Below are 25,492 nucleotides of genomic sequence, written 5' to 3' on the forward strand. Positions count from 1 at the left end.
AATTGGTTGGTGTTAATTTGTTGTTGTAATGATGGGTTTAGATGATTACAAGATATCGAGCATGTTGGTAAATCCTTTGAGTGTTTTGGCAATTGGGTAACTTGAGAACTCCCAACATGAGGAGAGAGTGACAATGCGTAATTGATTGAGGGAAAACATGGTGTCTCTCTTTGTGTGTAGGTGGCTCATGGGGAATCAATCACTCGCCTGTATTCAAGCAGCGCTATGCGACGCTCTCATTTTTTTGCTTGCAAATTGCAATTTGTTGGTATTTAAAGTAGTGGAAAATTTTCAAAACATTTCAAAGTGGTCCTAACTCTGATTTTCTGTTGTTTTTTGGTTTTTGAATTTGTTTGTTTCTTTTGTTTTTGTGGAATTTTTTATTCAATACTCTCTCTCTCTCTCTCTCTCTCTCTCTCAAGGAAAGCAAAACTTGAAAAAGCTTTTCTGATCAGTAGAGTGAAAATAATACTTAGAAGTGAAGAATCACTTTATCTCTTAATTACTAGGACAACAAAACTTGAAAACGCTCTTTTAATCCAATAATATACTTACAAAGGTTAGAACCAAAGAATCACTTTATAATACTTCAATTGATCTGCTACATTTATTGGATTCCTGAGTATTTCTTTTTTCTTTTTTTTATCAACTTTCATATCATATTAGTACATCCACCACACAGTACACATCTTTCATGCTCTATTTTTCGTTTGTCTTGCTTCTAAAAAGTTAATTATTAATTTTCCTTGAACATGGTTTTCTTTTGTTTGTCGTAAAAAAAAAAAAAAAAAAGAACAAGGAAAAAAAAAGGAGAGAAAACTCTATGATGAGAAAAGTCCAACCAGCTGGTTTTGCCTTTTGTTGGAATTGTTGGGGGATGGGAGATATTTTTTTATTGGCTCTTTCTCCCATGAGAGCTTCACGTTGAAGCTTGATCCTGGCTTTCATGCGGCCGCTGATTTCGCTTTGTGGCTGCTATGGTGCGAATTGGTTCTGGCCCATTTGGTCCTCTCTTCATCGATAATCTTCTTTTATTTGTTCGCCTTTTGTCTCATATCGCCTTCTTCCTCTTTCTTTCGCTTGTGCCTCAGGCTGTTATTTGTTGGGTTTTCTTCTTCAATTTTTCAGATATGTCTTTCTTTTTCTCTTCTTCTTTTTTAAGCACGTCTTCTTTTGATGTTTTGTAGGTAGTCTTTCGACGACGGTTCGAATGCCTCACCCGTTGTATCTCCCGACGCTCCTCCTCGAGATTCAACGACAGCCATCCGACGATGACATGATCAATCGTGGGACCTGCGGTCTTTCCGAGGATCTCAATCAAAATATTATTAAGCAGGCAAGATCTCTCTCTCTCTACTTGAGCATGTGGATAATGAACCCTAGGAGCTTAATATCTGTTTGCATCTAAAAGGAAATATGATTTAACACTGTATAAAATATGTAGAAACCTACTTATCCTCCTGTTTGCTAAGAAAATGCAAGAAAAAAACAGAAAATTTCGTCTTTTTAAACATTTTACTGTTGTTTTGTGGGTAGGAGTTCAATAATTATGCTTATAAGAGCGTTTGAGGTCACCCACTTAATAACATTATACTTTTTATTGAAATCACTTGGGTTTCTGTGGAAACTCAAGGACATAAGGGCAAAAGTTTGAGTCTTTGTTCTATAATTATCTTGAATTGAAAATTTGGTGCTTTTCTTCTTTCTTGCATTTGCTTGGAATTACAATGAAAATTTCCTTTCATTGTTTTTTTGGTTGTTGAAGGGTTTGAGCATGAGGAAAGGTGATTTTGCAACCTCACCAAAGCATTTCAGGTAAGAACCATATCCTTGAATTGCCCTTTTGGACCAAAAGTAAGCCTTTGTGTGACGGTTTATAATATGATTGGGTTCTATGTTTGAGCTTATGGATTGGTTCATGGTGGATTTGAATTGGCACGCAGAGTTGCTTGGGTGAAGCTGATGACTTTGTGCATTGCAGGACTACAACAAAATGGTGCAACTACATCTATTCGTGGACTTTGAAATAGAAACAAGGTTTGCATCTTTTAATCACCTCCATCTCGTATTTCAATTTCTTTCCCTTTATTAATTTTGATTGTATTCTCCCCTATGATAGGATTGAACATGCTTTTGAACCTGTAATGGCAAGTGATCTGTTTGTGCGTGAATGAAGGCTTGCCATTGCCCTTGTGCTGATGTGGGACATGAGCGCAGTATATGTAACAGAAGTTGGTTATGTATACAATGTTCTCTCTCCCTCTCTTTAATTTCAGTTTTTTTCTTTAATAGAATTTCACAAATATTTTGGTTCTGGATTTTTTGTGTTGAAGAAATTTACAATAAAGGTATTTTATGACGTTCTCGTGGTTTGTAAATATCTTTGTAGAACAAACAGTAATGTTGACTCGACTTTGAAGGTGTTACAAGAAAAACGAAGTAGGGTTCTGCGTTTGACTAGCAAAGAGGTTTGTCAATTGTCCTCTCATCCTCATTTTTTTTTTCAATTAGTCGATTACATCTCAAAGCCTTAAATTCACTGTTTTTTTTTAAATTTCTGTTTAATTTAATGAGACAATTTCTGTTACAGAATTCTAAATTATGCACTTCTTTTTCCATGTTAGGGTACTGGGATGCTAGGGGTTTCTTTTTATTCTCTTTTCCACTGCATATTATAACTTAGATGGGTATGCTTCAAGAAGGTTAGTTTTATTCTTGAAGAATACCCATTTGGTTTTAGACGTAGTTTATTTAGTTAAATATATGGCTACTGGTGAAATGGATTAGCCAAACATTGCATATGTAATATGCAAACAAATTCTTAGTATTGTTGCAAACAGTCAGTTTAAGTGAAGGATTGTTGTATGAAATTTGGTAAACAAATATCTAGAAATTATCTTCACAGTTTCTTAGGTTCCATTTAATTTGGTATTTGTTTTTGTGTGATATATTTCTCTTAGCGCGTGTCAAATGGTAAAGCTGCAATTAACGGCGCCTTTTTGTGTGTTTCCACCAGACCAGGTTGTTAGGAGGAAGCTCCCTATCATCTATTGAGCACCCTAAGATTTACCAAATGAAGCTCTGGGCCACCAATGAGGTTCGCGCCAAGTCCAAATTCTGGTATAATCCTTAACCCTAGCTCAGCTTTTGTGATCCCAAATGTTCATTGGTGAATTTGGTTAAACTTAATATAGTTGATTGATTTGTTTGGATTAGGTGTTTCCTTAGGAAGCTGAAGAAGGTCAAGAAGAGCAATGGCCAAGTGCTTGCCATTAATGAGGTTTGTTCTCTCTGCCGTTTATACTCTATTTTTTCTTATTAATAAATTTATACCCATTTTGATTATTTGTCAGTGTCTAATGTAGTCAATGTTGTTTTGTGGTGGGGAAGTGGTTCCTCCTCAACTCTCCTCCTGGCTTAATCCAATTTGTTGCCAAAGGTCTCCGCCTTTGACCCACTCTTTTATCACATTTATTTCGCTTTTTTCTAATTTTGTTTCAATCATTTGAATCGTATTTTGTATTTGATGTTTGGCTTTGGTGGCAAATGTGAAGGAGGCTGCGTCAGAGGCATCCCCTTGAAATGACCAGTTGATTTGGAGACGTATGTTTTCTTTTCTTTTTTTCCTTCATAATTGAAGCCTCCACTTTGCTGAATAAAGGCTCCTCTTGGCTTTAGTGTTTCGTTTCAATGAATTTTGGGCTCTCACATGTCTGCGAAATTGCGAACCTCTTTTTCTATAGAGATGTTCAAAGTTTGAACACTACGTCCATTATTTGAGTTCTAATACTGAATTTTAATTCTTCTCTCTTTTTAAGAACACTACCTCTATTATTTGGAATTGATTAAGATTATTTTTTGCGCCTGTATTTTGGCTAATTTTTTCTTTGGGAGTATTATGAAAACCTATCAGCATATCCACACCTTCTTCTACACCCTATTTCTCTGCACATTCCTCTCGAAAACTTAAATGCTTTATGCTCCACTGTAGCCTTTTGTAGTTTTCTCTGCTTTCACTTGGTTCCATTTTAAGTTTTTTTTTTTTTTTTTTTTTAATCTTTATTGTAAATTTGTTATTTTAAATCCTTAATTTTAGGATTAGTTATGGTTTATTTTTATACCTTATAATAAATTGAGATGTGGACAATGAATGTGTTTCTTCCTTCATAGTTGTGCTTAAAATAATATTTCTCTTGATATCTTTTCTTTCGTATATAGGTGACATGAAGAAGAAACAGGGAAGGAAATCTCATATGTAATGGGTATTTTATGTTGGAGGTTAGGTTTATTTTATGATTTTTTATGTTAGATTTCATACTGAATCAATTTGAAAGGTTCCCCTGAAGACTATATGAATTTCTTTTAAGGTTTTATGGTTATAAGTTATAACACATTAAATTTATTTTTCTTATCAGTTCTTTCAACTTTATTTTGCTAATTCAGTGAGAGTAGTTGTCAAAGATGGCATCAAAGCTTAGCAAATCTATGCTTGATGGGGTGAAATTACGATTTGATCAGTGATAGGACTTTTGGTTAAATCCCAAGCAGGAAATGCATTCTTTGCCATAGTTCCCGGACAGGTCCTCTTGGCTTCCCTTGATGCTATCAGTAAGTTAATTAGGGTTCTATAACCTATAGGTGTTTATAGGTTATTTCTGCTTTTATAGCTTACTTCTCTATTAGATCAACATAGCCTATAAATGGCAATACATGTATCAGTTTTGACCTTAGGTGTCTATAGATCATCTATTCTTTTGTACAACAAACTTGCACATGGTTTGATTTTGTTATGGGTATTTGGTTTGATTCTATTGAAGTCTGGGTCTTTTGGTTTCATTGTGGCAATGACAGGTTATACTTTTGTCTACCACATTTGTAGAATGCTTGGCGAATTTAAATTGTGGTTTGTGCAGTCGATTTTTTGGCCTTAATTCTGTAATAATAGCCATTGTCTTCACTAAATTTTCCCATTTGTCTACACCAACACCTCTACCAGTTTCCAAATTTGTAGCAACAGATTAAACACCCATTGATTTGATGCTATTAAAGCTCGAGTGTTTTGGCTTAATTCTCTCATACCTATTTAATAAATTGTCACAATTGTTCTAAGTTTGTTATCAATTGATTAAATAGACTGCAGTTATACTTTTGTCCATCATATTAATAGAATGGTTGATGTACCTAGACTGTTGTTTGTCCTGTTGGATTTTGTAACTTAATTTTGTGATATGGTAGTTGGTCTTCGCTTAAATTTTTCCATTTATCTACACTAACACCTGCCATTTTCCAAATTTGTACCAACAGAGTTAAAACCCCTGCAAAGGACAAGAAAGAACAGAAGCCACCTCTATAGCAAAGCCATCAAGAGAAAGATCCCCTTCCAACATACATCAAGGCAGAAAATCCCCTTCCACCACCCAGTAGCATATATATGTAAAGACCTGTCCAAACTCTTTTGAACAATGAACATCTTAAAACTGCTGATATTTTGATACTATTTTGATGTTTTAATTGCTGCTTGGTTTATTAAAATATGATCAATATTTTAACATGACAAGCTGCATATAAAACGTGTTATTTGTCTATTTTTTGTAACATAAACTTGCCAAATAAAGCATGATGCCACTATTTAGATCTCCATGTCTATATAAATATTTCCATCTTTCATATATTTTTTCACGATTTTGTATACATTTCACACGGTTTTAAATCCCGCAGCATCGCGCGGGTACCTTTGCTAGTAGATTTCTAAAGTTGAGCATCTTGTTATGATAAATAATAAATCTCATCAGTTTCTCATTCATAATTAATGTAAGAGAAATGAGCAATGATACTTTTCTTTTTCTTTTGCTAGATTTTAAATATCTTTTACAGATTGACATATGTTGAAATGCTGTTGTACATTTTGCAGGGGAGATGTTAAACAATTTGCCAAAGTTTGTAGTGATACATTATAACCGGATAACTTTAGCATCAATGATGACAGTTAAACAGATACAATATAACCCAGATGCAAATTACATAGGTTTCCATGGTGTATTGGCCCCAGGAAATTTAGATAACTATGTGAAATCTGAAGGTCGTAGAACGTACAATTCGGTTGAAGAATTTCACGATGCTTTATCAAGAGGAAGTAAGAATGGTGGTGTTACTGCCTGTCATTGACGAAATTCCTTACATAAAGTCCTTCCTAGCAAAGTATTCTGCTAGTTACTCTATGATTAAACCCAAGCCTATTACCAATGGTTTTGGCTTTGTGAGTAACCTTTCTAACGTTGCATATGCATTCAAATATAAATAAGTAAATAGATATACATAAGCGACACATTACAAAATAGCGATTTAAAACATTGTCTATAATTCTTGGGTAATTTTCGTTCTGAGTCACATATGCAAGCGGTTGATTAAATTAATCAAATAAGCCTTCATAACTGATTCATGTTTTGTTTTCAGGTTTTCCCCACAGGCTCGGAATTGGCTCAAGACATGTCAACACGAATTGAACAGCTGAGAAAAGGAAGAATGCTTTTAGCAATGGAAAGGGACTGGTTTCATGAAGATACAAGTGATCCTCATACTAGTAATGCTAACTAAGGTTGTTTCATGGCTAGAAACAGACTAATCTCTAAGTGAGGTGCAATTTGCTCAATGTATTTACGAATGCTAAATTTGATTAATACAAAACAAGAGCCAATTCTTCTACTTCAGAAATTTATCAATCTCTGAGCTTAGTGGTTCGGTCAAAGCCCCTTAGCTTACATGCTCTCTCTTTTTCAGGCAATCTAATAATAGATTACGTTTATGAGACGCGTGGCATTGCCAATCAACTCGGCGAGAATCAACCTTCACTTTGTTAGTGTCTGTTAGCTTGTGTGTGGAAAACAATAAATGTTGGAAGTGTGAAAGTAGGAAATATTAACTTGACTTGTGGAGACTTTGGAGGCTGCTGCTGTTAGCTAGACCAGCTGTGGGTGTTAGCTAATAGGCTACTATTTTGTAGTTATTAACATTAGTAAGGTTGGCTGCTCTTGGGTGGCTGTAGGGTCTGTAGGTTAGCTGTGGGGTTGCTATAGGTTGGCTGATGTATAGATTCTTGTGAATATGCCACAAAATTATCTTCTCTCATTCTCATATTCTCATATTCCAGCTTCTCATGTTTTGGCATGGTATCAGAGCCTAATGGCTAATCCTTAAGATATTCTACCGAATTGAGAGTCGTTGGCGTTTTTTCATGTTGCTGTAAAATCTCTTGTTTATCTTCTTCTTTAATCAACATTTTTTTTCATTCCACCTTAGCCGTTTAGGCAGATTCTTTTTTCCTCCTTTTCCTTCCAGTATCAACCAAAATACATAACTAAATAAATAAATGTCATTACCTTGTTTCTTATTTTATTCCCCTTTATTTCCTTAAATTATTTCTTCCACTCTATTTCCATACCATTTTTTGGGGTATATTTCTTTCCCCCCTGTTACCCACGTGCAGGGTGTTTTTTCTCCTCATCTCTTTGTTCTCATGTCATGCACACCATATTTGAGCCTATCTTTTTCGATGAGTAAAGTTTTTCTGTCTACTCATTTCTCCATTAAAAAAAAGAGTACATATATGAAAAAAATTCGCTACTTCTTCCAGCGGCGGATCCAGACCTTTTTCAAAGGAGGGGCAATATTTAAAAGTCTAAAGCTAAAAAACAAAAAAACCGAAAAAACCTTTATTTCATACAAACTATCTATTAGATTGACTGGTTATGGGTTATGACAGGATCCGCCCCGAATTTCCTGGAACCCGAGACGAATCTGTGGAAATCCCGACACTACCCCGATGTTGGGCCCACTCTGCAAATTGTAACCCCTTTCTCTTAAAAGAGTAAGGGCACGAGACTTTCTGCCAAAATTTCGGCAAAGTCTCCCCTGTAAATTGAACATTCCCCAAATTTCAACCTGCACAAAATTCACATTTTAATATCCCAACGGACAGCATGCACAAGATAACAACATGCAATTCCTGCTACTTGGCCTCTGGCCTTCAAATACTTCAAAACAAATTACCAACACATACCTTACGCCAAATAATATAATCAAAAGAACTTATGCAAGCCAAAAGTAATTTATATCACTTAATTTTCCAAATCAATTAGCATACGAGGCTCCAACCTCCTAACACGACTGCATCTCACTTTCACCCAAATTTCAAGACCAACGACAAGGTCCGAACCAAACTCAACATAATACCTAACTAAATCTAATCCATTCACTTAGTCCACCGAAAAGCCTCAATTCAATCAAGTTCCCGGACCAACAACGAGGTCCGAACAATTCTCAATATACGAGGGTAGTTTAGCCTGCGGCTGCACCTAGTAACTTCAGTGCCACGTTGATCAGTTCACAATTGCATATCATTTTGTACCATTCTAACTTATGATTTGGTTATGTTATTGAGTCAAACGTGTGCTTTTAATCCCTTTTCTGTTTATCATTCAATTCATTGAGCCTTAGGTAGCAATGGTGCCTTTGGATAAGAAAAGATGCAAAATGGTGCAAAAACGAGCAGACTGGGTTGGCAACTCATTTCGACCTTAATGTCTTTCTCCCAACTTTGATTGGCCCATATAATATGTGCTTGGAAAGATGAGAGTCTGAACTTTAAGAAGGACTACTCAAATATATCAATTGATTAAGTCAACCCCAATCCGTGAGCCCATCAAAATGCACACTATGCTCAGAATGCAACGCTAGCTGTTGAGCCATGTGCCGACAAGACAGCATGGAAACTCAGAAGGCATGGGCAGCTGACATTCCGAGAGGTATGGGCAGCTGACATTCCTAGAGGCATGGGCTACACATCAAATCAGCAGCATGGGAACCTAATGGGCAACTCAGACAAATGGGAACGACTAGGAATGGGTGTGCTTCACCAGCTAAAGGGGGAGCACAAATTTGCACTCTATAAATACAGTGATGCACACTCATTCAAGGGGAGTCACTCCATTCAGCCTAAAATTCACTTCAACCATCCTCTAACACTCCCATCCTTCCCCAAACACTCCATTCAGTCCCAAATCACCAAAACAGCTCCAACAAGCCTCCTTCCATTTCCCTACGAATTTCCTCTTTTCGCCATCACCACTCACCCAAACTCATCCCAAATCACCTCTTTAGTTGCCATACTCTAGATGCGAGGAAGCTCTTGGAGCAGCATTAGGTGTGGAGAAGCACTTGAGAAGCCTTGACACCACAAGTAACTTCAGAAATGGGTTTTTCCACTCTTATTACATTCATTATGTTTTCTCATTTCTGTTTAAGTTTCATTTCCATTATGAGTAGCTAAATTCATAACTAGGACTTCGATGTAACCTAACATGAATATTCTGGGTTTATAAGTTGAAGTTTTGAGTTTCAAGTTTGATTCATGATTCATGTTCTTATTCATTATGCTTATCAGTTAATATGCTTGTTTGGATGATTGATCACCATTAGAACTTGTATATTAGCTATCTTGGTTTGAATCAAGAGTAGACACCATGCTTTGATTCGAATTGAACTATGAATAAGAAAAGTATGTATGGACATTCGATAACAGGGATTAGATACATGCTTGGTTGTTTAAATTGTTCTTCTATGCTTAATGAGTTCCTAATGCTTAATTTAGGTTAGACAACAAATGATCAAGTTAGGGAATTAGGAACACAAGGTTAGGACCAGACACTATGGCCTAATCATACTTTAGCTAGAATCAATCTTTGAATCCGAATTAGACTTGTCACTTGACTCCTTATAACCTAGAATTGAATTGTTATGGTGAATTGAATGCCCTAATCTCCCAATCTGTTTTCCAGCCCACAAAAACACTCTTTGTTACATTTGCTCATTTGCTTTTGTTTGAAATTTCGTTTTGCCTCATTTGTTCAACAATTACAATCACTCTTGCTTTAAATTCTATTTTAGACTTAACCTCCTACTTTCTTGAATTTGGTAATCTAAGTACATAACTAATTTTAACTTCTCAGTCCTCGTGGGTACGACCACTACTTCTCTTGCTGTATTACTAATTGGCCCGCATACAATTGCGAGTTAACATTTTAACAACATACGACCCTTACTGAGGGATCAAGCCACACGCAGTTCTTTCGTATCAATCATGGCTCCTAATATCAAATAAACCATTAAAGCCATACAAATTCATACATTCTAGGATTTATCCATCACAACTCACCAAACACAATCACAATATCACCCCTCATACGACGGGACGCACCGGCCTCGTATTGGGTCTGTCAACACTCGGCTACTCCTACGACACGTGCGACCTCAACACAATAACAATATCACCCCTCATATGGCGGGGCCTGGCCTCGTATGTGCAACAACTGTTGGCTACTCCTACGACACGTGCGAGCTCAACACAATCACAATATCACCCATCATACGATGGGACACACCGACCTCGTATGGGAGTCAGTCAATACGCCGGCTACTCCTACGACACGTGTGACCTCAAGACAATAACAATATCACCCTCATACGACGGACGCACCCGGCCTCATATGGGGTCTGTCAACACGCCGGCTACTCCTACGATCGTGCGACCTTAACAACAATATCACCCCTCATACGACGGGGCCTTTTGGCCGCTTATGGGTCGTCACAACACGCCGCTACTCCTACGACACGTGCGACCTCAACATCATATCTCACTATCCGCTTTGGGCTCGCTACATTCTAACCACCATCCGATCGTATTCGCTTTGGGCTAACTACATTCTCACCCTCTAGCTGTTGCTTTGGGCTCGACTACATTCTCACCACCCTCTATCGCCGCTTTAGGCTGACTACATTCTAACCAGCCATCTAGCTCGCTTTGGGCTGGCTACATTCTCACCAGCCGTCGGGTTTAAAGGCCTTAACACAATCACAGGGACGGTACTTACAATGTAATCAAAATCCGGGGGAGGTACATATGGTGGTGCGTATAGCACTTCAAACTGACAATCTACACTCTTTTTATACCTTTATACTTCCACACAATTAAATATATATCTAATTTCTAATCTTATATAGACCTCAACCAGTATAGCATCCCATAAACTCCCCCATTTAAATTCATCAATTTATATCCTAAACCCACAATATCCATTTAACTCAACAACACTCAAGACCTGTCACTAAGGTCATTCTAACCCTCAAAGAAAGGTAAGACTATCTCGGAAGTCTCACGGTCAACCTAGGGTCAAATGGGCCCGCGGGGCCCACAACCTCCAAATTCCGATCCGAAAGTTCCTATAGGTTCTACAAGGTCTAGGATGCACGTCCTGCAAGTTTGGTCCAGATCGGACGGTCGGATCGCTCACGATCGCACGATTGAATGACGATTACTATAAACTTAACCCTAGGGTTGGCATTTCGAGTATCCGGGACTCGTTTTACAATCCGTCGAATCCTACACGATTCTAGGAATGCCCAGATTAATATATATTAAATTGGAATTAATCCAATGGTCCAAACCTATTGAACCCGGATAACCCACAATATGCGTAATCTGTTCGGGGTTCAAACGTCAACCGAATCAGAATCCGAAAGAACCCACGCTCATCGCGAAAACCAGGAGACCACATCGGGACCCAAGCCCTTTTCCCGCCGCTGCCACACCGCCCAGCGTGGGTGTCCAAAGCGATAACCCATCGCCGAAAAACCCATAATCACGGCTGAAGACTCCTACCCTAGGCAAAACACCCTATTTGGAGTCACTTTTGTTCTTGGGCATACCCCAAAAGACCGGAAGTGGCCGAAATCCCTCGAATCCGACCAAACCAATTCGTAAATCGAGTTGCCTACACTACAAATTGATCAATTCCTACCAACAGGCAGCTAGAGCTCGAAAAATAGGTGAGAAACCATACCTCATTTGCCGGAATCAGTGGCGGACGACGGAGAATGAAGCCGCGGTTTGTCAAAATTGAGCTTTTCTCCTCGTTTTCGCGAAATCACGGCGGTGGCGGAGACTGGTGGGGTAGGAAGAGGACGGAGGCCCGGTCATTTTAGTACAGGCCCGTCCACATTGGTGGCGGATGAGCGAGCAGCCAAACGTGGCCAGGTGTGGTGCTGATAAACCGAGAGAGAGAGAGAAGTCAGTTTTATCAAACCCTTTTCACAATCTCTCTAGTTACAACTCCAATTCAGGCCCACCACATGTCTACGGACTCATCTCACCGTGCTCTACGTAACGGTACAGCCGGAATTCCCAAATTCCTTCATGATAAGAAATGACCAAATTACCCCTATCCCAAGGGTAAATTCCGAATTTCACTTAAATAAATTAAAATAGGCAATAAATTTGGAGTCGGGGTGTTACAGGTTAAAAGGGTTTTTGTTTGTTGTATAATCTTCTATTATATTTTTCGACCAAAATAAAATCTTATATTATATTGAGATTTGTAAATTTTTAATAGGCAACATTTTGATTTTAACTGGGCTAAGCAATAGTTTATTGTTGTTTCTTTTTGGATTTAGTGTAGGTGACGATATGATTTTATATGACTTGGGTGGTGGGCCCATTGGGGCAATTTTGTATTTCCAATGGCTTAGAAACCAACTTTAGTGAAACACTGCGTTTCATTAAACATAATGAAATTAGACGACGCCGTTTCACCGTAAAAATAAAATTAAGGTATTATGTCTTCTTCTTCTTCGTGAGGCAGTGCCTCAACCTCCATTAAGAACGCTTTGCAACCTGTCGTTTGCTAAATTAGTGGCGCCATGAGAAGTTGTGAGCACTACGCATTCCGGCGAGAGGAGGTGCAAGTGCTTCTCCTTACGCCTGTGGGTCACGACTGACCTATTCTCTTTCACGCCAATTACTTGGCTTCCTTTTTCCTTTATTTTATTGACTTGTTTTGCACCATATGGCTCTTCCTTTTCAACACCCCTCACATTTGTCAACATCGCCTACCTTATCTATACAATATTCATCCCTTTCTCTCTATGTGTGCACACACGTCATCCACCTTCATTAATTTTTAATCCTTCTTTCTTTTGGGTTGTTGCAGACTCCTTTCCATCTTTTATTCCTTTTCTCTCATTGTCGGCTGCCCACCTTCATTCCACCTTCCTCTATTGCATTTGTTTCTATTTAAGTCTCTTTTCTATTATTTCAGTTTCCCTTCTTCCAAATCTCAACCCTCTACTAGTGTCGGATTTGAGGGGAATATAGATACAACTTTATTAAGGTTCTATGTCATGCTCTGCCCAAAACACCCGTGGGTCACCTCATCTTTTCTTTTTTAATTTATTTTTTATTTGTTTTGTTGTTGTTATCTTCTCTTCATTTGTGTCTGCCTAGAAACACTCGTGTCTTCCTACTCTCTATTTATTTGGGTGTTACTTTCTCCAAATCTTAACTCTCATACATCGTCGGATTTGAGGGGGAGTGACACCGCTGCAATTCTCATCTATTCCGCTGCAATTCACCTACCTCTCTGCCATGGCAGATTATCCGTGCCTGTTTCTCAAGTACCACTGATCATATAGCTCCATCGACCCATTCTCTTCAAGGGGAGAGGAGTGAAGAGAAGTTGTCTCTGTTGTTGTTGTTGTTGCCAGTGTCTTATATTGCTCTCGTGGTGCCAGCGCCTTGTGTTGCTCTCACTAGTGCCAGTGCCTTGTGTTGCTCTCACTGGTGCCAGTGCCTTGTGTTGCTCTCACTAGTTCCAGTGCCTTGTGTTGCTCTCACTAGTGCGGTGCCTTATGTTGCTCTTGCTTGATGCAGTGTTGTTGCTCCTGCTGTATGTCTCTTCTTTGGGAAAGTACCAATATTGTTGCTCTCTTATGGTGCAGTATTGCTCATGCCTTTGTTGGAGTATTTCCGTTGTGGTCACGCCCATTGACCTTGTCTTTGCTCCTGACTTTCCTTACCTTGCCTTATCCTATTTTTAGGGTTTGGTTTTGTCTTACCTTTGTCTTACCATGCTTTGCCTTACCTTGCCTTATCCTATTTTTTAGGGTTTGTTTTTGTCTTACTTTTGTCTTACCATGTTTTGCCTTACCGTACCTTTGCCGTGTTCACAGGGTTTCTGTGTCTTTTGCCATGTTCACAAGGTTTCTGTGTCCTTTATCGTAGTCACAGGGTTTTCTGTATCCTTCTTTGTGTTCACTGGGGTTTCGTGTCTTTGCTTTGCCTTTGCCGTGTTTGCATGGTTTGTGATCTGCATTGACCGGCCGCACTTGGATTTAGTGTTGCCACCGACAGACCGAAATGATTAACTTCAATGTGGCCTTAGCTCCATGTGTGACCCACTATGTAGTGGTCCCATATGAGGGGGCATGTTGAAGTGAATTGACATTCTATTAAGAAGAAGCTCAATGTGGAAATATTAATAACGACAGTCTCTCTCTTGGAAAGTTGGTCATTGATGACATCTATGCACCAACTTGAGAGGGAGTGTTAGCTTGTGTGTGAAAGCAATAAATGTTGGAAGTGTGAAAGCAGGAAATATTACCTTGACTTGGAGAGACTTTGGGAGGTTGCTGCTGTTAGCTAGACCAACAGTGGGTGTTAGCTAATAAGCTACTATTTGGTAGGTATTGACATTAATGAGGTTGGCTGCTTTAAGGTGGCTGTAGGGTCTCTAGGTTTGCTGTGGGGTGGCTATAGGTTGGCTGCATTAATGGGGATGGCTTGACTTTGATTAGATTAGCTGCTGCAATTCAACTACTTGTAATTAATATTGAGCTTGCTTAACAAGCCTTCTTCTTTGTTTGTACCATATTTGACCCTCCACTCGTATCGCAATACGTGGAAGGAGAACGAGGTTAAGACCAACCCTGTGAGGCCCCTGCCGATTCATACGTGTTCTTGGTCTCACATGCCGAGCGACCTTGAGGGCGCAGTCAAGACGCTGGCCGATTGTACAAGACAACCTCGGAGACCCCGCCAAAGCTTGTCAGGATGTGTGTTGACCGCCGAAGCCACTCTCACGAGTCCCATATCGAAACTAAGTACTACTAGAACCCCAAATGCCCTCTATAAATAAAGCCCCTTGGCCCCGGCCAAAAGGGTAAGACTTTCAACAAGCTGTGCTTCCACATTCAGTATTTAGCTATTAGTCCCTAACTTTGGCATCGAAGGGTCTACAGCCGGTACCACACCGATGCCCAAGACCTCACCTACCGCTTCTCTCTTTAGCTCGGATCCGGCATTCACTTTAGCGGCAGGCGCCACGGGAAGAAGGCCCCTCCGGTCCACAATCATCCACATAGCGTAAGTTAGCCCCATCACTATCTGTTTAGTTTTAAGCGCAAAGCAGATTGGCGCCGCCTGTGGGAAGCTTCGATCATCGATCGGCCCATCTCTCTCTTGAGCAAAGATGAATCCACCATCCTCCTCGCTAGGATAAATGCACACCATCAGCTTAACAAGTGGTGAGCCCGCTCTTCCACCAAATCGCCATAAGCGGACACACCGTTCGTGAGAACACACTTGATGCTCGATTGGAGGTCCTCCAACAAGAAATGGTAAAGGTGCAGGCTATGTTTTCTAAAGGAGATAAGCACGGGACAGGGAGTTGTACAAACTGGAAAATCAAACTAACCATCACAGTTTGAGCTCTGACAAAAGCAGTTGAAATTGAAGAAGGCTAGGTTTTCTTTCAAGAAAAACAGGGAAGTGATTGCCTTAGGAATTGACTATTGAAAGCTTATCTGCTAGAATTATAAAACCCCCTTTCCCTTTGCATTTAAAAATGAAAGATCTTTTGAGAATTTTTGCCACCTATTATTAAATGAATTAGAAGCCCCACTCCAAAACATTTCTTATAAATATAGGAGAGGGTGAACAGAGCAAAGGACACTCAACAATCAATCAAACAACCAAAAACTCTGTAACACCCCAACTCCAAATTTATTCCTATTTTAATTAAATTAAGAGAATTATAGGGTAATTTTGGTCATTTTCTTATCATGAAGGATTTTGGGACCACGAGTGGTTTGGTTGCGTAGGTGGTACTGAGACGAATCCTTAGACATGCGGTAGGCTTGAATCGGAGTTGTAACGAAGTTTTGGCGATCAAATTAAGTTCGATGGCGGAACCGTAATTATTTCAAAAAATTTGGTAAAAATCATATTTTCCACTTTTACCTCACACACACACACACTCTCTCTCTCTCTCTCCGAATCTCTCTCTGGCGAACCCCCTATATTTCACTTTGTTCACCGAACCGGAAAAACCCTCACAGTATCACGTCACGGCCACCTCGACCCTCGAGACCGGTCCGTTCAACTCGTCGTGAAGTCGATCAAGACCCACCCAATTTCCCCACCGGAAACCTCGAATCCCGCCGTCGTTTGATTGGTTCGAACCGGAAGTTTCCGATCGTTGCGCCTCTGCCTCCACCGTCCGTTTCAGGTAAAATTGATGGGCTTTCTTCCTCTTTTTACGTGTTCTAGCTAACTGTTGCTTAGGATTGGAACGATTTGGATGTTTTGGAAGTTAATTTTTGAATTAGGTTTTGGCCGATTTTCAATTTGAAATTCCGGCTAGTTCCCGTGCAAATTGGACCTTATGGTAGTTGAATAAAGTGATCCTGACCTTGAGAAGAAGCTAGGGTAGGAAGGGTGAGCGTTGGTGTGGAGATTTTCCATCGCCGAAAATTTCCCTACACACCCACGCGCTGCTTTCGAAGTTTGAGGACTAGCGATAACCGTACGATTGGAAGCGATTCCCAAACCTATAAGCGGACCTTAGGATATCCTATTGGACGTACACGCACCGGGAACTTGGGGATTTAAGTATTTCCTTTTGTGAATTTCTGTTTTGAAGTGCGTTATATTAATCAAGAGTTCGTATCTCGAAATAGGTACTTCGGTCGATCATACGCAGCAGCAGGACCCTCTCGGGGCGAGGCAGCTTAGGATTATCTGTGAGTGGACTTTGTTTTCAAGCATTCGCATGGTTTTATTGATAAAAGAATTGTGCATATGTTTTTAAATGGTAAATGTGATTTAATAAGTATTTGGTTGATGGATTTGGATATTCTTATACGTATTGGCAATATATTTTGGGTATGGATATATTTGAGTATGATGAATATGTTTATATGGATTTTGGGATGTCTATCTATATTGCCTATGTATAGAGTATGAGGAGTTGTTGTGGTGAGATTGTGGAAAGATATGAGTTTGAGGGATGGTTGTGAGATATATGAGTATGTTAGGTGAGTACCATTCCCTAGTTACTAGGCTTCCCACACACGTCGTTGGCAGTGCGTGGGGTGGGAAGGCCATGAGATTGTGGGTCTCACACATGTCGTTGGCATGCGGTGTGTGAGAACTTCCCATACGTGTCGTTGGCAGTGCCGGAGTATGGGAAGAGTATGTATATTGCTTAGTATTATCACACACGTCGTTGGCAGTGCCGGTGGGGTGATGATACCGTCTGCGCGCATAGGACTTGTTATGAGATATGTGAGCTACATGTGTCGTTGGCAGTGCCATATGTGAGCTATAGAGTTCCGTCCCTCGGTTGGACTACTCATCCCTGGACGCGGGTTAGTGCTTGGAAATCCTGCGTACCAGGCAAACAATCCCCCAGTTGGATTGTTTCCCCGGTACATTAGTATGGAGAGAAGTATATGTTATATTATAGTTATATTTATATATATATATATATATATACGTATGTATGGGTTGGCGAGAGTCGCATATCTTTGGGAATGGAGTTGTGGTTTGAGATTTAGAGATTTATCGGACTATGGGATTATGTGTTTTGAGTATTTGGTTTATGAATTGTGAAACTGCATGCTAGAGCATTATTTTAACACGGTGGGGTTATTATGTTGTTTTAAATGCAAACGTTATTTTTGTCCACTCACATATTTCTGTTTTGCGCCTCCCAGGCAGTAGTTGCTCTTGGAAGCGTTCAAGCAGAGTGCGAGCTCAAAACATTCCATCCGTAGATAGGACTTGTGTAAATTCCTTATACTCAACTGTTTGTTGTAAACAAATTCTGTTAGATGCTCTGTTATCGCCCATGTTAGGTTGTTACTTGAGGCCGGAGGCCACTTTACCTTGGATTGTTGTATGTTGAAAGCATCTGGCAGTTGGGATATATATTGTGTAAATTATGTAGGTTGAATGTTGTTGGGTTTGAGCATTTTACAGGGGAGACTCTGCCAAAATTTTGGTAGTATGTCCCGGGTTTTAGTAAGTGGGCCCGCATCGGGAGATGTCGGCACCAAGGCGGTCCGCCCCGGTTTGAGAAATTCAAGGCGGGTCTGTCAAAATCAACCAAAGACAAAAACTCAAAATGACACTTGATCTCTGAGAAACTTTAAACAAACCGAAGCAATCCCAAAGCTCATTGAGCCACAAGAAAGAAGCCAGTTACAAATCAAAACTTTCAAGTTTCAGAGTTAGAGAAAAAGTCATTCAAAAAGAGATTTCTCTGGTTACTAATTTGGTTCAGCAAGAGCTAAAACAAGCAGAGTCTGGGTTTTTACAAACATGAAAACCTCAACAAATTTATGTGTGCTATTATAATTGGTGTTCTTGATATTGTATAATGTTCTTGATATACTATATTTACGTATTGTGAACTATTTGAATGATGTTGGCATAATTCTATCATGCCATGGTAATTGGTTGGAGTTGTTAGGTGGAGAAGATAATAATGGAAAATAGGGTAATGAATATAGTCTTTTGTGTAGTTGAGTCTAACTCTTGGCAGGTACCAGGTCTCAGAGATCCCACAGTGCACATGGTTTTATTGGGTGATTCGGGACTGACGAAAGGGAGTTAGACAAGATGACTAATAAAAGGGGAATTATGGGATGGTTGAAATGGGTGTTAGTTCATATAAATGGGCATTCGGGACCAATTGGTATAAGCATGGTATGGGACGTGCAGGTCTGCTTGTCCAATTATATGAATTAACAGGGGTAGATGAAGAGCATTCATGCATTATTATTATTAATGTGATATTTGGCTATGTGATTGCATATCACCTAATTTCTTGCTGCAGATGTTAATGTTTTGGTTCGTACTTGAATTGGTCGTTCTCTTATAGATTTGTTTGAGTTAAGGATTCATTCCCCTAAACTTTGTATATAGTATACTGGATACTGCTTGCCTCTTTCACTATAAGGAGATACTTTTCCTTTTTACGAATTATAGTTTGACACATATGCAAAAGTAATTAATCAAAATTATACAAAAAGATAAATTTATGCACACATATCACACTGCTATTAGCAAGAATATAGGAGCTTCTACTTATATGGTAAGGAGGGAAGTATTTTCCTTGTATACTATTATGTAATTTGACAGCTTTGAATTGGTCCAATTCTACTGGCTCCACTAGTGCTGGAAAATTTGTGCAAAAGATGTTATTCAAGTGTTAAGGAATGGCTTGACTCAAAAAACAACAAAAAAAGTATATGTCATTGACTGGGAATGGGTCAACTCACTACTACAAAAAAGGCAAAAGACGACGGGAATTCACCGTCTTGTATTCGGTTTTCAAACCGTCGTGAAATCGACCGATATCTATTTGGGTGTCAAACTACGATAACTTTTCACCGTCCTTGTTTATCTGTAATGAAGACGGTTTTTAAAGAAAATTGTCGTTGTTTAGAGATAAAGATCATTAATTATAGGAGAAAAGACTACTATTTTTAATAAAACCGTCGTGTATTGTATGTAAAGAGGACGATATTTTATGAAAACCGTCGTGGATTGTTTATAAAGACGACGGTTGTTTTATAAAAACCATCATCTTTATATATAATAGACGACGGTTTTTTATAAAAAGCGTCATCTTTACATATAATAGACAACGGTTTTTATAAAAAGCGTCATCTTTACTTCATAATAGACGACGATTTTTGTATAAAAAGCGTCATCTTTACATATAATAGACGACGGTTTTTATAAAAAGCGTCATCTTTACATATAATGAGGACGACGGTCTTTATAAAAAGCGTCATCTATTATATATAATAGACGATGTTTTTATAAAAGCGTCATCTTTACATATAATAGACGACGGTTTTATAAAAGCGTCATCTTTACATATAATAGACGACGGTTTGTATAAAAATCGTTATCTTTACATATAATAGACGACGGTTTTTTTATATAAAAAACGTCATCTTTACATATAATAGACAACCCTTTTTTATAAAAATCGTCGTTAATTATCTGTAAAGACCATGATTTATTATAAAAACCGTCGTCTAATAAGTTTCCAAACTGCTACATTTTAGTTCTTTTTTATTTCCTACGATGCTATACAACGATTTTAACTAGAAAACCAACCATAATGCTTTATTAATGAATATATACACTCAAAAATAGTTTCTTTCATAAAACTTGAAGATTCAATAGTTATTATATAGTTAACCAATCTTTATTCTACAACAAACATAATTTCTAACAAGACCTACGTACTCCTAATCCAAGCATTCCTCATCCAAACAAACAAATGATGCACAACTGAAGTCTCCTCCATCATCCCTGTAAATAAATCAAAATGACAAAGAGAGAAAGAAAAAAAAAAGAAGCTAAGATTTACCATTGGTCCATATTTCCATAGAAAACTTGTAAAATGAGCATAAAAAAGACCATCGAGAACCTGCAAATTTTCAACAACAAAAAAACATACGACTCACATAGAAAACCTGCAAAAGAAAAAGTTATAAATCTACAAGCTTCCTCCTCATCTCTTGATAACCAAATCAGAAAATCTAAAAAGAAACTAGAAAAAAAAATATATATATGTAAACAAACCACACAAATCAAGAGAGAGAAAATCTGAAATTAGGGAGACAAAGACATATCAGAAACGCAAAGAGACTAATCTAGAATTCACTAGCAAGATATAGAAGAGTATTAAGAGATTAGGTGACTTTCAAATCAAACCTTTCAACCAGCTTTGATTCTCAAATACAGAACATCCCTCTACATCTTATGAATCTGCGAAGACCTCAATCTCTCAACTCCTTCATTGATATCAATTTTTTGATTATTTTGTAGAGAGGTTCATGAGGGTGTCTTAGAGAGTGCAGGAGGGTTTCAAGGAGGGAGAGATAAGGTTTTGAGACGAGGGAAAATCTGAAAATTTGTGAAGCACGAATTCCCTTAAGTAGCCTTTTTTTAGTGTGTTTTAAAAGACGATGCTTGTTAATGAGAGATAAGGTTTTCAAAGACGGGTGAAAATTTGAAAATTTGTCGAGCATGAATTCACTTAAGCGCCCATTTTTTAGCGTGTTTTAAAGACGACGCTTTTTTTTTAAAAAAAATTGTCATCTTTACACATAATAAACGACGGTTTTTATAAAAAGCGTCATCTTTTCATATAATAGACTACGATTTTTTATAAACAACGTCATCTTTACATATAATAGACGATGGTTGTTTTATAAAAAAGCGTCATCTTACATATAATAGACGACGGTTTGTATAAAAATCGTCATCTTTACATATAATAGCAGACGGTTTTTATAAAAAGTGTCATCTTTACATAATAGACGACGGTTTTTTTATAAAAAGCGTCATCTTTATTTCATAATAGACGACCCTTTTTTAAACAAACCATCATCTTTACACATAATAGACGACACTAGTGGATACCACAAAATCTTATGTTATATTTAACGAAAGTATAAATAAACTCTTAATTGTTAGTGAATATATTGTTTTGATGGCATATGCATTTTAAGAAACTAGTTTCAACGATCCAACCGTCAAACTTGTTTGTTTATATTTCGAGATCATATACACCAAAAATTGGAAAAAATAAACATTCAGAGATCAAGTAACGGGACAAAAAATTTCGACGGTTATAAATGAAAAATCATGATTTAATGATTATTTGAACTCCGATTTTGATGATTTTTTACCGCTACACTCCTTGACCCTATATGAATACAATGATTGAATTTGATCTTCAATTTAAAATATTTACACCAGTGGATACCACAAAATCTTATGTTATATTTAACGAAAGTATAAATAAACTCTTAATTGCTAGTGAATATATTGTTTTAATGGCATACGCATTCTAAGAAACTAGTTTCAATGATCCAACCATCAAACTTGTTTGTTTATACTTCGAGATCATATACGCCAAAAATCGGAAAAAATAAACATTTAGAGATCAAGTAACAAGACAAACAATTTCGACGGTTACAAATGAAAAATCATGATTTAACGGTTATTTTAACTCCGATTTTGATGATTTTTTACCGCTGCACTCCTTGACCCGATATGAATACAATGACTGAATTTGATCTTCAATTTAAAATATTATACACTAGTGGATACCACAAAATCTTATGTTATATTTAACAAAAATATAAATAAACTCTTGATTGTTAGTGAATATATTTTTTTGATGGCATACGCATTTTAATAAACTAGTTTCAACGATCCAACCGTCAAAGTTGTTTGTTTATACTTCGAGATCATATACGCCAAAAATCGGAAAAAATAAACATTTAGAGATCAAGTAACGGGACAAAAAATTTGTGTTATAAATGAAAAATCATGATTTAACGGTTATTTTAACTCCGATTTTGATGATTTTTTACCGCTACACTCCTTGACCCTATATGAATATAATGATTAAATTTGATCTTCAATTTAAAATATTTACAGTAGTGAATACAACAAAATCTTATATTATATTTAACGAAAGTATAAATAAACTCTTAATTGTTTGTGAATATATTGTTTTGATGGCATACGCATTCTAATAAACTAGTTTCAATGATCCAACCATCAAACTTGTTTGTTTATATTTCGAGGTCATATGCGCCAAAAATCGGAAAAAATAAACATTCAAATATCAATGCGGGACAAAAAATTTCGACGGTTATAAATGAAAAATCATGATTTAACGGTTATTTTAACTCCAATTTTGATGATTTTTTACTGCTACACTCCTTGACCCTATATGAATACAATGACTGAATTTGATCTTCAATTTAAAATATTTACACTAGTGGATACCACAAAATCTTATGTCATATTTAACGAAAGTATAAATAAACTCTTAATTGTTAGTAAATATATTGTTTTGATGGCATACACATTCTAAGAAACTAGTTTCAACGATCCAACCATCAAATTTGTTTGTTTAGACTTCGAGATCATATACACAAAAAATCGGAAAAAATAAACATTCAGAAATCAAGTAACATAACAAAAAATTTCGACGGTTATAAATGAAAAATCATGATTTAACGGTTATTTTAACAAACCATCATCTTTACATATAATAGACGACCATTTTTTAAAATATAAAAAGCGTCATTTTTACATATAACAGACGACCATTTTTTATAAAAAGCGTCATCTTTATATATAATAGACGACCATTTTAAAAAATACCGTCATTTTTACTTCATAATAGCGACGATTTTATAAAAATCATCTTTACATATAATAGCGCGGTTTTTTTATAAAAAGCGTCATCTTTACATATAATGACGATGGTTTTTATAAAAGCGTCATCTATTTTATATAATAGACATTTTTTTTATAAAAGTGTCATCTTTACATATAATAGACGCAGTTTTTATAAAAGCGCCTATTATATATAATGGACAACGATTTTTCATAAAAGCGTCATCTTTACATATAATAGACAACGATTTTTATAAAAAAACGTTATCTTTACATATAATAGACGACGGTTTTATAAAAGCGTCATCTTTACATATAATAGAAGACGGTTTTTATAAAAAGCGTCATCTTTACTAATAATAGACGACGGTTTGTATAAAAAGCGTCATCTTTACATATAATAAACGATGGTTCTTTCAAAACAACCATGTCTTTACCAAAAAAAGGACATTTGATTTTTAAAAGGACGACGCTTGTCATACCCATCGTTGTTTTTGGTCGATTTAACTCAAGAAAACCTTTTAATAAAACAACGCTTTTTATTTGTGTGCGTCGTTATAAAAAATATTCAACAGACTCGCGTTTTTTTGTTGTTTAAGTCACTTATCCACGACGGTTTTTTGTTACCGTCGTCTTTTTAAATACAACGACGGTTTTTTCTTCTACCGTCGTCTTTTTCACTTTTTGTAGTAGTGACTATATTTGTCCCTTGTTGGAGAATACCATACATATACTGATAGAAAGATAGCTCTGCAATGGTCAATAATTACTATATGAGTTCCAACTTACAAGTTAACTTGGAAAAAGTACAAGCTGCAAGACTTTGCCTTAGTAACTTGGATTTCCTGTATCTGTTACATTGCTTTCAATATAGATTCCTAGTTCTCACAATCTGAACCACAAAATTTTCAGATTTGTCTTCCTGTCTCATTCAAAACAAAAAAATATCAGGGGCTTAAAATTATATTGAAATTAAAAGCGAAAGCTAAATCACCACTTCAAATAAAGGAAGCAACACTGTCAGCAACTAGTCTCTCATTATTTATGCTTTGATCCAGTGTGAATTTAAACTTAAACAATATCTCATACATCTGCCTGGTGATCTAAGTGTTGAGAATTGTTTGACATCAGCCCCACATGATAGTGTTCATTTCAAATTTACGCACATTTATTGATTGATTCTCTCTGTACGTATCAAATATTTCTTTGAAGAAAAATAGTAGTAAGATCCCACATCGACCAATGGAGAGGGGGTGATGTGCCTTATATGTGCACACCCGCATCCATCTAGCATGACGCCTTTTGGGAGCTCAGCGGAGTCGAGGGAACTCCAAAGTTAAGCAAGTTAGAGGCTAAAGCAATCCGGATGGGTGACCCACACTTTGAAGTTGCTCGTGAGATCCAAAACAAAACCGTGATGCGGGATGGGGCCCAAAGCGGAAATATCGTGTTACTGAGAGCGGTCGGATGTGACAATTTGTATCAAAGCCACTCGTCGTGTAGTGCGAGCGAGGCGTCGGGCCCTTAAGGGGTGGATTGTAAGATCCACATCGACCACGGAGAGGGGTGATGTGCCTTATATGTGCACACCCGCATCCATCTAGCACGAGACCTTGGAAGCTCAGCGGCCGGTCGAAACTCGGTTAAGCGAGTTGGAGGCTAGAGCAATCCCAATATGGGTGACCCATCGGAAGTTGCTCGTGAGCCCGAAACAAAACGTGAGGCGAGAGGGGCCAAAGCGGACAATATCGTACTCTGGCGGGCCGTCGGATGTGACAATTGTAAGATTCCACATCGACCAACGGAGAGGGGTGATGTGCCTTATATGTGCACACCGCATCCATCTAGCACGAGGCCTTTTGGGAGCTCACCGGCTTGAGTCGAGGAATTCGAAGTTAAGCGAGTTGGAGGCTAGAGCAATCCCGGGATGGGTGACCCACTGGGAAGTTGCTCGTGAGCTCCCGTAAACAAAACCGTGAGGCGAGAGGGGGCCCAAAGCGACAATATCGTCTGTGGGCGATCCGGATGTGACAATTTGGTATCGAGCCACTGCCGTGTAGTGCGAGTGTCGCGAGGACGTCGGGCCCTTGAGGGTGGATT

At 37.9% G+C, this 25,492-nt stretch overlaps 1 protein-coding gene and 1 long non-coding RNA gene across 12 annotated transcripts; both read left to right on the forward strand.

Moving 5' to 3' along the window:
- Positions 1–1,236: 1,236 nt before the first annotated feature.
- Positions 1,237–2,155, forward strand: LOC148917091 (uncharacterized). The gene is made up of 4 exons (XR_016127307.1): positions 1,237–1,336; positions 1,766–1,815; positions 1,944–2,037; positions 2,120–2,155. It is a non-coding gene; the product is annotated as an uncharacterized LOC148917091 (long non-coding RNA).
- An 889-nt stretch (positions 2,156–3,044) lies between these two features.
- On the forward strand, positions 3,045–6,940 carry LOC148917092 (large ribosomal subunit protein eL20-like). 11 transcript variants are annotated; one of them, XR_016127457.1, is made up of 9 exons: positions 3,045–3,120; positions 3,217–3,280; positions 3,366–3,439; positions 3,555–3,603; positions 4,219–4,278; positions 4,444–4,608; positions 5,305–5,433; positions 6,454–6,634; positions 6,778–6,940. XR_016127457.1 is itself a non-coding variant. In XM_089053568.1 (8 exons), the coding sequence occupies exons 1-4, from the start codon at positions 3,074–3,076 to the stop codon at positions 3,592–3,594; spliced, it is 225 nt and encodes a 74-aa protein (XP_088909694.1). In that variant the 5' UTR covers positions 3,051–3,073; the 3' UTR covers positions 3,595–3,603; positions 4,219–4,278; positions 4,416–4,608; positions 5,305–5,433; positions 6,454–6,702. The 11 variants fall into 11 exon arrangements, 4 of the variants coding, with proteins under 4 accessions (XP_088909694.1, XP_088909693.1, XP_088909695.1 ...); XR_016127458.1 differs by having other exon boundaries at positions 6,454–6,595; positions 6,778–6,939; XR_016127459.1 differs by lacking the exon at positions 6,778–6,940 and adding an exon at positions 5,912–6,256 and having other exon boundaries at positions 6,454–6,702.
- Positions 6,941–25,492: the final 18,552 nt, after the last annotated feature.

Source organism: Prunus mume, linkage group LG5 (assembly GCF_029339155.1).
Source record: "Prunus mume cultivar Tortuosa linkage group LG5, ASM2933915v1, whole genome shotgun sequence".
Classification (NCBI taxonomy): Eukaryota; Viridiplantae; Streptophyta; class Magnoliopsida; order Rosales; family Rosaceae; genus Prunus; species Prunus mume.